The sequence below is a fragment of the Varroa destructor genome, unplaced genomic scaffold (assembly GCF_002443255.2).
Source record: "Varroa destructor unplaced genomic scaffold, Vdes_3.0 BEIS01000005.1, whole genome shotgun sequence".
Classification (NCBI taxonomy): domain Eukaryota; kingdom Metazoa; phylum Arthropoda; class Arachnida; order Mesostigmata; family Varroidae; genus Varroa; species Varroa destructor.
In genome coordinates this window covers 6,849,800-6,865,990 of record NW_019211458.1, presented here as the reverse complement: position 1 = coordinate 6,865,990, position 16,191 = coordinate 6,849,800, and the positions used below count along the sequence as shown (strand labels likewise).

At 38.8% G+C, this 16,191-nt stretch overlaps 1 protein-coding gene and 1 long non-coding RNA gene across 9 annotated transcripts in view; one reads left to right on the top strand and one right to left on the bottom strand.

The window, feature by feature from the left end:
- Positions 1-6,202, bottom strand: part of LOC111251479 (uncharacterized) — a 29,892-nt gene extending 23,690 nt beyond the window's left edge. For all 3 annotated transcript variants that reach the window (XR_015328795.1, XR_002673802.2, XR_002673801.2), the window contains exons 1-2: positions 5,904-6,202; positions 4,906-5,257 (exon numbers count right to left, since the gene is read on the bottom strand). This is a non-coding gene — a long non-coding RNA (uncharacterized LOC111251479). The remainder of the gene's footprint in view (positions 1-4,905; positions 5,258-5,903) is intronic.
- The window catches only part of LOC111251477 (secretin receptor-like), a 112,434-nt gene that overhangs the window by 75,643 nt on the left and 20,600 nt on the right, over positions 1-16,191 (top strand). For all 6 annotated transcript variants that reach the window (XR_015328793.1, XM_086990642.1, XM_086990639.1 and 3 more), the window contains exons 3-4: positions 4,935-5,130; positions 14,591-14,711. Coding sequence is in view for 5 of the 6 variants with exons in the window: in XM_086990642.1 (XP_086846768.1) it covers positions 4,935-5,130; positions 14,591-14,711 (317 nt within the window). In the remaining variant the exon portion in view is untranslated. The remainder of the gene's footprint in view (positions 1-4,934; positions 5,131-14,590; positions 14,712-16,191) is intronic.

Sequence of the window (16,191 nt, the reverse complement as noted above, 5' to 3'; positions counted from 1 at the left end):
GATCAGGCTTTGCCACACGTGGTGGGGGTCGTTGTAGTCACATGGTGGTCGTATGTGATTCGTTCCTCCTCTGCCATGGTTAACTATTTTCAAAGCAGTTTTATTTCGTTGCGTTTCTACATAAGGTTTCGCAGATAGAACTACAATTGAATAAATCCTTTTAGCTTGATCGGTATGGCTTTTAGAAGGTCGAGCTTTTCTCTGCGACCAGCTTCCCTCAAAAATTAGAGATTGCTTAGTGGTGAATGTTTATTTCCTTGACTATTTTATGGCGATCGTGCTCAGCTGTCGTAATAATTTTATCAACTCTTTTTGTAATTGGTCGATTACTTCGAGAAGAAAAAGAAGAAAATTTTACATCAAACATGTTCAGAACAAAAACCACGGCCTCATTTTGGGTTGTTTTTTTTTCAAATGATGCATAAAAAGCATTAAGTCTATGTAAAAGCATTTCAATATGAGAACATATATTGCTGCTATATTTCGACTGTCAAATGATACCAACGGTGATCCCATGCGTTTCATGTTCCCTAATGTCCACCCAAAAAAGCCGTCTATATATACATATATCTATTTTCAACCACTTAATATACTGCCAGAACTACGAAAAGACGAACGAAGAGGCCCTTATTCTCTTTTCTCTGGAGTTAAATTTTTGCACGACGAAAGCGGCTTACGTCTTACAGAATTATAACTCACATTCTATTTATTTCAGCGATGCCCTGACATATGTCATCTTTGTTATTTTTTAGTATATAAAGGAAACAGTTTTTCTGAATCCTTAGAGCGCGTTTTCACTCAGCTCAATAAAAGACCATCAAGGTGTGATTTTGATTATCATGAATTTGTGGGCCCAGTTCGTGCACAATCTGGCCATAGTGAAGTGTTTGCAACACTATTATAGGTTTTACCAAATATAGGACCCCTCGTAGGGCAGAATTTCGAATATTGTTAAATTCCGCATTGGTAGGCTAGCAAAATCCAAAGCCCGGGCGTTGCATCGATCTTCCGCTGTGTAACGATGTAACATGTTCTCACCTGTTTACCCGTTTATAGCATAGCCGTCAAAGAGGACATCTACGAAATCATTCTCGGGAAGATTTTTTTTTGCTGAAGGCCAATTTTTCTTCCATGAAATCATAGTATACGTCAAAAAAAATTCAGGCAATTTCACATATTATTTCAGAAGTCGTTCTAGATCGTCTACTAGTTGATTTGTAACGAAACGTCGTTTATTCGAAACTGGTAGAAACCCAATTATGATTTTTATTAAAATCGCCACGTGTATAGTAAAAAAAACACCGAATCAATCAAGGAAATGCCTATATGCATGACATTATGTAGCAGCGGTTATTGGGTTGAAACCGAATATAGACATGTTTTTGTGATTAAGATAAACACGGTTTGTGATAAACTGTATGAATTTAAAATTTCAGTCTGACACGACGCCAATAAAATGAGCGAGATCCTTTTGCTTTTTTCGTAATAATTATTGCCTTCATCCAGTTAGTGCCTTCTGAACGAAGAAAACTCTGTACGGCAACAATGCATATCCTGACGTGAACGACAGCGTGCGCGAAGGAATGAAATTTCCGCTTATGAAGAAGAATTTTTAAGTTACCTATAACAGTGGGTTTAAACCTTGAAAATCATTGTTGTTTTGTGGGGCACGAGGGTCGAGGACCAAAGATAATCTCAGGCTTCTCAAATTATGAAGAATATTTGCAGGTTTTAGTCTAAAAAAAAGGTCTATCCCTCTCCGTAACGAATTACTTAATTACGTTATTAAATTGTTACTTCGGCAAGCGGCCGCTTTTCAACTTCAAGTGTTCATGTGAGGCAACTCCGCTCAACTTCTTCTATCGAATTATGTAAAAGCCGATACATACTACGAGAAGCCGAGGACGGTAGACAAACTGAAAACGCCGGTGCTGCTATTCCGGGGAAAAACCCAGAAAAAAACAAAAACTGGGTGCAGGGAATAGCTGCCATAATGAAAGCCGAAGGAGTTCATCTTATTGATACTGTACTTTTTAAATAAAATTTTAAATGTATACGGTTTGTAATAAATAAGGACTTATGTAGCTGTTTTTTGGTGGCGTCGTTTGAAAGTTGCTTTTGACCAAATGGCTCTCCCGATATATTGAGGGCCTCCATGAAAGCAGGCCCGAAAGGAAACTGAACTCAACAAGTATCGGTTCGTATATATGGATAGAATTAAGGAATAAATTTCGTTGGTTTCATTCCACTGTTAGGCTGAGTTTGGCAGATATCGTCTCACAGTGCTATCTACGGTAGCAGCATGCATTGCGATGCAGAGAAAGTTGTACAGCTGCTTGCGTCTGTACTCCTTTTGTCCACCTTATGTCGCAAGCTTGTTTGAGCAGAGAAAGTATTTTTTTTATATGTATGTGAAGCGGACACTCAGAGACGATTTTAGTCTGTTTACGCGAAGAGTTCTACCCACGCGTATGATTACATCCCTTTTAGCCAGTTGTTGGAAGACCTCTGTGGCAGGTTTCCCCGAGCTAGTTTGTCAGATTACCGAAGATGTTCAACAGGTTCAGAGAAAATACATGAATAAAAGTCTAAGAATAAGACGCTCGTCTGACATCTTCCTTCATCCTCCTTGTATGCATTTACAGCCGGGCTACCGCTAAATACTTTTGTGCCCCCTTGCGCGTAAGTCTTGATGAAAATAACACATCTGGGGGAAAATAAGCTTCTCCATTAGGACCTAAGCAATGGATAACCTTGTTGGACGCTTATGCCAACATTGGTTGATAATTGGTAAAACAACGCGTGCCAAAAATATCAGTTGGCCAGTCGGAACTGCACTAAGATCATTTCGGATCAGATAAGGCAACGAGCGAGCGGACGAAATAGATCAACAATCACACCTGAATCTATATAGCTGATAAAATTAGTATGGCGCAGCAGTTCACTACCAGTCGAATATTTCGCTTATGATATTAAGTGTAAAAAAGATGATAGAAAAGAAAAAAACCGTTTCCAGCCATTGAAAAGACACGCTAACACTGCGCTATCACGGAGAGGCTTAATTAATATAATGTCGGACTCAATGCTTGCGATGAGATATAACATTAGTCAACGATACACAATCAACTGTTCGCAAATTGCAATGCCTCTACTATAATTTAACACATATGATTTCATATGGTTTCACACACAGTTAGTCAATGGTCATAGGCAAATGAGTAGTTACGCCTTTGGCTTTTGTAAAAAAAACAAAAAAGAAGTTCACGGGAGAAAAAACCATCGACTGGAATGAAAATTTTCATTAGGTTGCTGAGGTAAACAAGCGGATAAGCGTCCCGAATGGCTAATATAAATGGCGATCTGTTGATTCAAGCTCAAATAGTAGCAATCACGTTTTTTGAGGATACTATGTCTTGAGCACAATACCTATTTAGTCTTAGTTTTAGCACATATAATTTATTAGTAAAAAAAAAAAGAAACAAACAAAAAAAGGGCAAACGAGGCAGGGGCTTTGCGTAACCCACTCCGTTCTTTCCAATGAGAAGATATTCAATTTAAATTGTTACTCTGTCAAAGTTATAAGAACTATTAGACTAGACACTCGCTTGATCGGATTTTTCTTACACAAAATTACGAAAGGTGGAACTATATAGGACAGATAAATATTTCGTCCCATTTTTGTTGGAGGATAAAAACCTCAAATATCCGATTTATTTTTCCATTACTAGTTAAAGCTAAAAAAAATACCTAAAAATAAGTCTTGTAGTAGTTACATTGAGTTTTGCTACATGACTACTCATGAGCGCTCACACTTTGAGCATATAAGGAGCCGGATGTCGTCGGTGCTAACCTTATAAACGGTCTCCGAATATAATAATTCAGCATGGTAGAAATGCGTATATATATGTCAAAACCAAGACATCGTATTTTCGCATCCGTTGTACCGCATGTCATTGCTTTCAATAGCGTGTTGCATGCGACTGCTTTTGAGAGAAATGTTGATGGCCGTGTCCAGATGTTGTCACCATATTCACCGTATAGTGGGAAATCAGAACTTATCATGGATATATAGTATGGCGTAACTACTATCGTTGGCTTGCAAAACGATGCGTACATTGTTACGATGCGCAATTACTTCAGCTATTTAAAATCCAGTCTCTCATAGTAGACAGCAGTACATATTGTAAACCTTGACAGTCTCTAACTATAATTATTGCCTTGGCTTTGTTCAATGATAGATTTTCGGGCCCGTTCACTTTGCGAGGCTATATTGGTCAGTGATATGGACACCCTCGATTGGTATCTTTTTTTAACTATAGCAAGTCTTTATTTTTTGTTCGTGCCGTCTGTTGTTTTCGATTCAAGGCCAACTTGGCATATAATCTCGCTCTCTTTTATTCCATCCCGGAGCGCTCGTAAATGTACCATAGTACACTGAACTGGAACACGGAAGATAAGATGTAGGCTGAACACCGACCAGTAGTTAATGAACTATTTCCAACGTGGCAAAATTATGATTTTCGATTAGGTCTAACTTTGTAAGTTAGCCGCGATCCGTTCAGTCGAGCGTGTACGTTCGACTTGAAAAAGAAAAGATCACAAGAACTGAATTTAGCCAACCTACCATTGACAACGGTTCACTGCGTCATTAACAGTAGCAATTACGCAGATTTCTGCCATGTATACGAAGGAAAGATGATGGAAAGTTCCTAGAAAGTACAGCTGAGAGATCGCAAGGGGGCACTACTTACCTTGAATCGTTCAGGTCCGGGCTCTCTCAGATGGTCTGGTGTCTTTTTCAACTCGTATGCATATACAGTGTGTCTAACACCCACGACACTGGTCGTATAGCTATTTTAGCACAAAACTAAGAGGACAAATTGATTTTATAGCAATGACGCATACCTGTCTCTTTGTTCCGGAATAACTTGCAGAATTTGTTTTTCGGACGTGTTCGCCGGAGGGAACGTGGCAACCTGCGGCTTACTTGGGCTGTTTCAGCGATAATTACCTGGAGTACATCCAAATTATGTCCAGATCTCTGCGGAAGATCAAACGTGTATCTTTCATAGGATATTCAACCTCTCTCGTTCTTCTTATCGCTGCATTTATTCTGCTCGTGTCATTGAAGTAAGTATCGCAGCATAGTCATCTGTGGCCAATATTTGTGTTTATCAGATTTTCTTGATGAAGATACATAACCCGACATAATTGTTGTTGAAGCACGTCTTCGATGTTACGTTAATCTCCTTCGATCCTGAATCGGCAAAGATATCGTTTGTTATCAAACGTAATTTCGATAGCCGATAGATAGAAGCCTTGTATGATAATGCAGTGTTCGAAAACACTGCATTATCATACAAGGCTTCTATCCATAGGACGTGCTCAACTCTGGCGTGCATCTGACTGAAGAAACGATGTAGTCCGTCGAGCTTCCATGTTTAAAGTACTACAATGGCGACAGACAAACAATACTTGCCTTGTTTTATGTTGTAAGGAAGGAGGCTGAAGTAACTACAATATCCGCGATAAGGCAATATCCTGCGTGTTCATAACTCGAAGCAGTACTGTTTATTATATATAGGTGACTAATTAATGTTATGTATTGTGAAGTTTCAGACATGATTTCCCAAACGTGGTTTTCCTAGTTTTTATATGAAGCTATAGGCGATATCAACGACTCACAAGCTTAGCAAACAAGGCACAGGAGGCAGATCGATCCTTTACCCACAATGCACGCATGCTGACTAGTATACTACTGCGTGTTCCATAAAGCATCAGATTCGTGCAATATGGTGAATTGGATTATTAGATGTGCAATCTTAAATCTTTGTGGAACACAATCAAGATTTCGATCATCGTCAATAGAATTGCTTTATGATCTATGATCCTTATTTATTTACCCGATAGCTCGCTGGCTCCCTTGTGATAGAATCCTCGGCACGTCAAGTTAAAATAGAGGCATCCTCGATGCCGTATGGAGACTTCTTTGATCGATTGAGGAAATCAATATGGTTGGTGAGGCAAACTCACATCATAAAGCTTTCTTCAAAACACCTACTAAATTCACACAAAAAACCAATGCGCATTTCGTTTTCCATGATAAACAGAAAGTTTATATCCCATGGACAGTAACCAGTTTCTACAGAAAATAATGGCTCTTCTAGCCGACTTATCAAGGAGAATACGATGCCATGCCTATTTATATTGTTGGGGAAGGTTGTCTTCAGTATGTTTTTTTACAGCCCGCTAAAGCTGAGCGACTGTTTCCTGAGATACCCCCGGCTGGTCAGAAAAAGCCGTTTAACTATTAGCAGAATGTCGCAGAAAGAAACTTCTATTTCGAAATCTCAAGGAATCCTGGAAACATTTCCTAGCAGGTGCAATATAGATACACTAAACTATTATCCGTAACTAAAATAACTTATTCTATTGCCGACGTAATATCCGTTTACATTTTGTGTGTATCATACGGTGCCTGAAATGACCCTTCTCCAACCTTGTTTGTCTTGTAACCATAAATAATATATGGCCCAAATGTCTCAAGACACGTAGAGTGATACCAGAACAAAAAGCGGCTTAGATTCTGGAGCGGTGCGTTTCTTAGTGCACGGACCGTGATGATAATTTATATGTACGCATCGTAAACAAGAACATACTATGCATAGATTACCAGATAGAGTAATACGGTACATGTCTGCTCTCGATACCCGAGGTATGCTTCTACGACTAATTTTTCTCTAACTTGCCTGGCTTTCTTTGTCGAGTGGTGAAGTTCACTTCGCCTGCTGCGTGATTCCGCGGTTTCTATGGCTTTTGACTTTTTTACCCAACAATTACTGGTGACAGGTTGTGCTGTTGGGTTACCATATAGTTTTCTATAAAGGGAAGAATAAGAATACTTCCGGACAGGTGTATAACTCCGTTACCAAGATGGTATTAAACTTCCCCGACAGTTGGACTTAGGCCGTTGAAATGGTTCCGTGTAACCCACCGTCTGCCTCAAAGTTTTACTCCGAATCTACGATTAACAGAGTTACGGGGATGATGGTTATTTTATTACGGTCAATAATATCTCCCGTAAAAAACGTCAAATCATGAATAAGCTGGCCATGCTATACCCATCTTAATTTGGAAGACACATACTGACCTAAGATGTGGCGACTTGTATTTTTTATGGGGAATTCAAGGGCATTAAAATGCCGTTCATTTTGACTTAAACAGAAATATCACCAATTCAAATGTAAAGGTGACGCCTTCTAAAAGCTTGAAATACTAAAGCGATTAGGCAACGTACACTCGCAAGGTAACGTTTGTCGACCAACGGTCAGAAACAAACACACAAAAGATCGTAGCCATTTGAAAATGTCTAATTTGAAAAGGCCGTCCAATGAGGACAATGATAGGAAAACGCGAACTTATACAGAACAGACCGCAAAGGCTCACGAGTGATAGCCGGTTCAGGAAAATATCGGAAGAAAGTTTTATATTCATGTTCTAATCACTGCTATTCGCCATCACTACTTCGGCTTTCGGGATAAAATTTATCACTGTATTAGGTTTAAGCTTTTGGGCTTACAGGTACTTTTGTGTGGACTAATAACAGCGCATTGCTTTGCAAACGCTATGTTCAACTACACATAATCGAAACTAAATAGCTTATTTATAAAGAGGGCACAAGTAATGATATAAATTCAGCATAATATTATAACAAATTCGAATCCAAACCTAGAAGTGTCCTACTACGTGTCCGTCGTACTTTTTGTCCTTTGCTCCGCTTTTTTCAGCCTGCGACATGTTTGGCAGTAGAGAGCGTGTGTCTGTGCAACGGCCTTGCCTCGCTTTTAGCGGCTCAGGCCCTCCGCCCGTTTAGGGTAGTACTGCTAGGCCGGCTTAGGGCTTGCTTGGCATCTCTGCTACTATATACATACATATAAGCTTTAAGTATTTCCTTGCCTGTTCCATAGAGTTGTCTTCAAAGAGTTCTAGTGGGATCAGACAAAGGCTTACAATCTTTATGAGACTTGCAATGGTTCGAAACGGTCTTTTGCTCGTCGTATTTCAGGTCGGACTTATGCTGAGCCATTCCCGAGTTGACCAATATACGGTTTTCTCTATTGTATACATTGAATATTGTATACAGCATCGTGCTCTTCTAGGAGAGTCATTGTCTTTTTTTTTTGGTTTCTTTTGGCCATTCCCGCAAAAAGACAGTAAAAAGTGCGATGCTAAAAAATCAGCTAAATGAAATCTTTCGAATATTCGGTGGACCAACTAATTAATCTACGACGATTCAAGGAAAGATGATATACTCTACTTAGCATTAGAGAAGACGCAAAAAAGCCTCCTTGCCATGGCGGTCCAAAAATGAGCCTAAGATCGAACGGTATTTTACGATCTGAGACAACGCCCCAAGTTCCCATAATAGCGGAATGGAGTGTACAGTACTGTGTCGCAATGTGGAAGAAAAATTATACGAACAGGAAGTTTATTAAAAAAGGTATAATCTATATTTTATGATGCGAATTAATAATTTATTTTCTCTATGAATTAACCCAAAATAACCGTGGAATATGTGTAGAAGGTATAAGATAATAATCTCTGCTACTTAATACTAACTTACCCGTAACGATATAAATTAGAAAGTGTTTACAAACTTATAGGGGTTCCGACATAAGAGTAGTATAAAACTGGACAGGTAAACAAGTGAACTTTAACAATATCCCCCCTTGTCTAATGAACGCCCGTTAGAATGTTCAAAGGCCTTTATGGTAAGGGTCACCACTTAACATTGTTATAGGCTTGTATATGTAAATTCTTGTAGGTCACTATTTTATTGATCAGATGCTATTCAAGAGGCGGCAATCGAGTGTGCTAACAAGTGCGTCCCTGCGGATCCAAATGAATTAGGGTGTTATGAAAATCTTCCTATGCCGCGTTAACTATACCTCCAGTACTACGAGCGGAACATGTTACATATATAATTTCTCGGCTTGTTAGAGGCGTTAATACTTCTGGAGGTGTTCCAATATGCTTATCTAAGAATATGCTTCAGAAAGAAAGCAAGTTTTGCTAGGACTATCGCTTGTGCATCTAAACCAAAGCTTCGCCAAGTCCTATTCCTTATATATATTCTTTCCGTGTATATATTTTCCTAAATAAAAGAACATTCGGTGCTTGAAGGCGTCGAAATAGAAGTTTAGGCTAGTTGCAAAAGCCTTTCGCTCCCTTTAGATGATTGCTAGAGGAATAATAGCTATTTTGGGATCTATTGTCTTGTAGAGCCGACTATTTGAATCAGAACATCTTCTAAATATTTTGAAATCTATGTGACAAGTTGGACAAGAGCTCGTTTGAGCTTAAAATCTTTCTTAAAATAGCTAGAGAAATTAGGTCGTATAGATCAACCGCTGATCATTTAATTTACAAGCTAATTACGGTCTAGGGACTTACAAAAAACGTTCTACGGAGGGAAATAGAGCTATATAGGACTATACAGGTCACTCCATTTTTTAGCAAAAAACCTTCAATTTTTTCGAGATGCAAACAAGTCAGGTATTTATCACAATTGGCATTACTGGAGATTTTGTTCAAATCTTAAAACGTGTGCTGCTTGGAGCACCTAATTATTTTCTTTGCATTTCGTCAAAACTAGGCATAATATTGAGTATCAGACCTTCATGTGGATCCGTGGTAGACGAATTATAATTTTTTTACTTGCCTAACTTGGCGCTAAATATCTATAACGTATTATCTTTATGTATAAAGTATCTCGTTTAGCCGTAACAACAGCCCCTTCTAAGAAGAAAAGCGTTTTCAGTTCAGTCTTATTGAACGACAAATTTTTTCGCACGAAGTCATTAGTGTCCTATTTACACTCACAAGATGGAGAGATATGGGCCAGAGGCAGAATAACGACATAGCAGTCCTTCTCTAATTGATACTTTCACGAAGATAGACCAACTGTATTAAACCCATTTAGACCATATGATGAATAATCCGTTGACCAGTATTCACTTCCCTGGACATCTGCATAGAGAAAAGTGGAGCTATATGGGACAGGGGCTATATTTGCCACTTCGTTTTTTTTTTTTTTTTTTCGAGCAAGGGAACGTGAATTTTCAATTTAAATGTTATTGGGCCAGAGATTCGCGCACACATTTTTTTCCTCGATCAAATTTCGAAAGATGGGGAAATATGAATAGTAAACCGTTCGTTAGAGTTGTATTGAACGATGAAAAAGCAAAATGACCGCCCCGTTTGTCTACCATGGTTTTACCAGGCATGAAGCTAGGATTTTTGAAAGTAAATTAAAGAAAACAAAGTTGCGTTACATGAATATTATTAGACCAACTTATCTTGCATAACAACTTGTGAACGATATGGGTCAATACGAGGTGGAGCACCACAAGCCAGTGAGTTTCAAGCGTGTATAAAATCTGATGCTGGTGGCACTAATTTGATAGAAAATTGAAGGAACAAAGTGCCTTAAAAGTACAACTTAACTTGATAGAAATGCGAATATGTGTATATATGTCAGGTTGAATTAACACATCTTAGTTTCGCACTCGTTGTAGCACACTGAGCATAGTTAACGTGCCACCTATGTCTTCTAAAGGAGCGTTTGACAATATATTAAGGTAAAGTATTGCTCGAGTAACATAACATTGTCGCCATAATCATTATGACTAATTATTTGTACTACGATCATCCATGACCATTACCTGAGCTGATTTTGGAGCATATCAGTATTATTTCGTTTAACTTCTCGAACGAAATGCAAGTTGTTGATAGGCCCATGTTTAAGCCACTCGAAACCTCATTTGACACCGCGTAGCAGAACTTCATGTGGACCTATGCTAGGTGAGTCACGGACCTTAACTTGGCAATCGATGGTTAGTTCGCATCGCCTTTTCCGATTATGATCTTCACACCCCCTTTGCAGAAGGAATTCTTTAGCTCCGTTGTTCATACAGAGTCATTAGTAGTCTATATAGCCCTAGCTCTGATCCATAAAAATGCCTATAAGCTGCTAAGTAGATGTTTTCGACCGATGTCCTGTTACGTAAATGAACTACGGCGAGCTTATTTAGGTATCCTTCGACAAAGATATTAATATAAGGTTTTTCTTTTTTATGGCACCGGCTGTTTTTAACGATAGCGTACAGGTTTTGGTTTATATAGCCACATCTTACGCTATTCAGATATTATACGATGCTCTTCTCGTTAAATAGGTGGAGATACTTTGTGTACTTACCTTTCATAATTTGGAACAAGTTAATAAGAAAGCTGATAACTTCGGGCTTTAGAGGCGGGTTAATGTCTTGTTAACGGTTGCTTTTGTTATAACTTGATCTACTTCGCCTCATAAGGCCAATATGTGAAGTGATTAAAGTGTATGCTGGCACTTGATTTATGCGGTAAAAATAACCTTTTTACGTTTTTCATTGTTAAAGATGCAGCTTCCAATTTTTGGTATGAAGACGCTTTATGTATATATATATATATATATATATATATATCAAATATATTGAAGCTTTCAAAAGTTTGATATCTGAAATATTCAGGTTACATAATTGGCAATTTTTCGAAATTATGCTTGTGCCTGTATTACTAATATATTCGAATATTAAGAAAGGAATAGCTACTTGTATTGATTGGGTCCTCTCTCTTTTATTTACTGACCCTCAAATGATATACACCGCTCTAAATGAATGATACATACGGAGATGTCGTATTTCTTGTTCAGATCACAAAGTTTCAAGTTGGGACTCTAAACATATGTATGGCGGGAAGCAAAAACTTCCATGTTGCGTGTTCGACTCGTTATTAATCTTTCCGCCCAGGTCAAAAAGCTGCCAAAACAACTAGATACGGTACGTTCATGGAGGTTTCAGAATACTATTTGAGAAAACTTTGGCATATTAGAAAATCGCATTTTCAACCTGTTAAGAAAGAATCGTCTTAAACCGCATTTTAAACAGGAACATGTGTTAATTAAATCTACTGTAATAATGCAAGCATAATATAAACTGATAAATGAATACAGGTGTACCCCTATATGAGCGAAAAGAGAGTCATTATGAAGCTTTCGTTTTTGCTCTCGTTAAATTGAACCAATCCACTTAAACTTTATGATCACGATAGGAAGGTTGGCGATATGGCTGAAGATGCGGAAGAGCCGCTTCAAGTGATCATTGATTAAAAACCACCCCTAGTGTAGTTCGACTAGAGGAAACCCAAGTGATAGGCTGAGGAGCACGAGCAGTTCTCAGGAAAACAGATATGGGCACCGGACCAAGTCGTGAAGCGGGGACGTAGAAATTTGCGATGAGGGGGATAGACCCGGTTCGATTTTGAGATCGATTAGAAAGAAAGAGCTTTTAAGCGAAGCTCTGGGAACGCTTCCCTTCGTGGGAGAGTGTCTCGACAGTCCAATTACTTTATCGCTGCAGGAAGACTCGACTTCCAGCGAATTCGTATGTGCCAAGCAGCCTCTGCTGGAAGAAATAGGTGACAAAGGGTTTGGTGGAGTATTCTTGAATTGCGTTCAAAGATTGAGAAGATCCGACCTTTTTGTCAAGCTTTTACAGCGGCAACCAGTAGCTTCACATGGTAAGCGGATTCACGTGGTTCCGGACTACGCGGGAAAAGTCCAATATCGGGGCCACATGAAGGCAAACACAACCGTACTTTTCCTAGACAAGAGGATATGAGCTAAGGCAAATACGTACATAGGTGTGGCCTATACGCGAGCACCGGCTTGCAGGAAAAAAAACTAAGCAAGTGCGCTTTCTTTTAAATTGTCGGTAAAGGTGGTTAGCATCGGCGAGTCCATGGGGTTCGAAAGAAAATTTTCCCCCCGGCACGCACCCGTACAGACGGATGTAATGGAGTCAGGAGGTGGTCGGCAGTGAAATCAATAGGCCGTAAGAGATCAGTAGGCTACGCCGGGTACGCATGATTTAGTTGTAATAATGCAAATATAATCAAAAAAAAAAACAAAAAGGGGAAAAATAAACAGGAACGTGTATTGCGCGAGAAAGTAAAGAACCAGGACGAACGGCATCGATTGTTTTTCTTAAAATTATAAATTTTAAGGAACGTAAGAGAGGAACTCTCGTACGTTCCTTAAAATTTTCTGTATTGGAGAAATTTAAAATGCGATTAACAACATTTTACCGCAACTACAAGGCTAGAAAAAAATAAAAAGACCTTGACGATAAATGCCACGATAATTAATTAGATGTAACAACTGATGCGAACTCGGCACCTATCATGACAGAAGTGCCAGGAAAACCATTAGCTACCATTTTTTTACGACAAAGATAACGATAATGTCTAACGTTACTGAAGGTGGAACAGATGCTACTCACAGGCTATTTCGGATGTGGTCCCAGGTTCCCAGAAGGTGTATATTTTCACCTGAGATGATCTGCTTCATTTAAGGTATTTTCGATAGTATCTCAGGCCGTCATAAACGTAAAGCCATTCATCGTATTTAAAGTGCTGTCACAAATTCTTCCGTAGTTATTGTTGCCACGGGAATCAAATGTTAAAAGCCAAATGGACGCGACAAGCTTGAATAGATGCAGCAAGTAGTTTGAAAATTAACAGCACCAGCAACCAGCTTTTTTTACGTCTAGTCTTTTTCTGATGTCAATTCGTGGCTTTTTGATTTTTGCCCCATTCTTCATGATTTCTCCCTTGTGCAGGATTAAGCCCAGCAGCCATGGGGTGGATGGCTATCTCCTTGTTCTGTTTTACCCATTTTTTCAACTATTTTGGGGAAAATCAAAAAAATGCTTTTGGTCCTTCATCCGACGGTTCTGCAAGATATACAAGTAACATATCTATCTAGTTTTGAAAAAGCTGTTCTTATTTAGCCTACGCCAAACGGATAAATAATAAGTAAGTAATAAAAACTTGTACATTGCTCACAGCTATAGTGAATAGTTTCAAGCGCTTGAATTTTAAAAGTACAACTCGTATTTCCACCTAACTCAAAAAGAAACAATTTCTAACATCTTGTCTAAAAGTTGTTTCGGATTATATATGTGGAACTTATTGTTTCTTTGCGTGTAGTTATCTAAAATGGATTCGGTAGCTATCATGCAGCGTGTGTACTTCAAGTAGGGAAATCTACTGTAATAGGTTATATTAAGAGGTTTTACGCCGCAGCTAATTAGAAACGAAGAAACACGTAACAAAGCGGCATTTTTTTTCTATGTAAGCATCGAAATGTTTCGCTTCAACTTGTAAGTTTCATATTGCAAATTCATGTAGGTCTTCCAACCCTTAACGACAAGCTTCCTGTAGAATTTATATGCAGAATTAGTGGTGGGATTACCGCCTGTAATAAGCTCTGTGATAAAGTATTATTCTCCCAAAAAGGATACTCCAAAAAGTTTTAGTCAAAGTGGAAAATGTTTTGTAATTGTACTCTGTTGTGGGGAACTCGATGTTACTACATTCAATTTGTTGATTCGTTATGTGGTTTGTTGTTTAAATTGTCAATTTGGCTATTATGGGAGACTTCTAACATTGATTACTCTTCCTTACTTCTGAATCATTTCTGATTTAATTACAGACGGCTGAGATGCGCGCGGAACAGGTTACATCTGCATTTATTTGGGTCATTCATACTCCGATCTACGGTTCTCGCCACCAAGTTTGTTGCCTTCCCAAGAGGTGTTCAACTTTTCGGGCTGGTATGTATGTTACATACATACATACATATAATCCGTAAAGAAGACGTACGCCACATGCTTGAAAGTCAGTTGGCTAAAATTTTTGAAGGAATCCATCATTAAAAAGTAGTTTTGAGACAGCTGTCCTGTAGCTATCTAGGCACTTACCAGGAATGGATTCCAACTATTTTAGGATGCTTGTTGTCAATTTGACGATCTAGAAGAGGGCACCAATCGATTTAGTTAATGCTTAAAGAGTCAGTTTATCATTCCATCTTCTTCTATAGCGCGATGTCTGTCAACGTTTCTTATTGAATAAAGAGCTCGGCAAAAATGTTGTTTCGCACATGCAACATTATACAGAAAATTATTTATCTATCTACTTGCAACTACCAGAAGGTCCTAAAGGAGAACGAAATCTTATCTATGGCTTGTTATCTGTTTTAAATGCGTATATTAAAATATGACCGCACAACCAACTCGTTGCCATCCAGAATGACCGTTCCTTCTCATAAAAAACGCCCCGCTACGATTTATAAACGATGAAAAAGCCGTTAGTGGGTTATTTCGGTGGCGGAACTATCAGCTTCCGCTGTGAGCGTAGCATGAACAAAGTTTACTAGTGCGAATAAGAACTGTGCAAACGCAGTAGATATTTGCAAAACTGGAAGCGATAGATAACAGTCGCCAACGTTCACCGTTCATAGGTCCTGATACTGCGTTGAAAGTTAGGCCTTACAACCTGTACGTGTTAGACCACATCAAGTGGGAAGGGGAGGGAGGAGGGACGGTAACGAAAACGACAACAGTAAGGGCGACGAGCACTTTTTTGCCCCTACAGTGCCTCTTTTGCCTGGGTGACTCCTGATATCTGCACAATGGACAGCACATCAAGATCAGCATTTGACCATCATACAAAATAAAATCAATTTCAGAATACAATGTTTCTAATTTATGCAATTGTCTACATTACAATATAAAATGAATAGAACCGTACGTATGTATGTCGATGTAGGAGCAGTCTACATTGAATCGTAGTTTGTGCTTTTCGATCTTCAACGATTTGGAAGAAGCTGTAAATTGCGAAGGAAGAAGGATTTCAATTCTGTGGAAAGCTGATCATCAGACATTAATTGAAACCCATTCATATCTCCTGACAGGTCATGTGATTGAAGACTTCTTGCGGGCGTAAAGGTGTATACGGCGAAATCAGGTGTTATTGAATAATAGCATAACATTGCATCGTCCAAAAATTGTTTTAAAACCAGAACTGAAGTAAATATTATCTTTCATATTATAAAATAATAGTACTAAGCTTTGTACGCGCCGTTTTGATCGATTCATTGCATTTAAACTCGATTAACAATATTAAAAGGGTTCTGCAAGGACCAAAGCAGACGTGGTCAAATGGTGCAAGGCTCGGGCTCAATTGATGCCAGCCGGCTAAAAGCGTATATAGCCTGGCGTCCTTCATTTGGAAAACGGCGCTTTTTCTGTATAC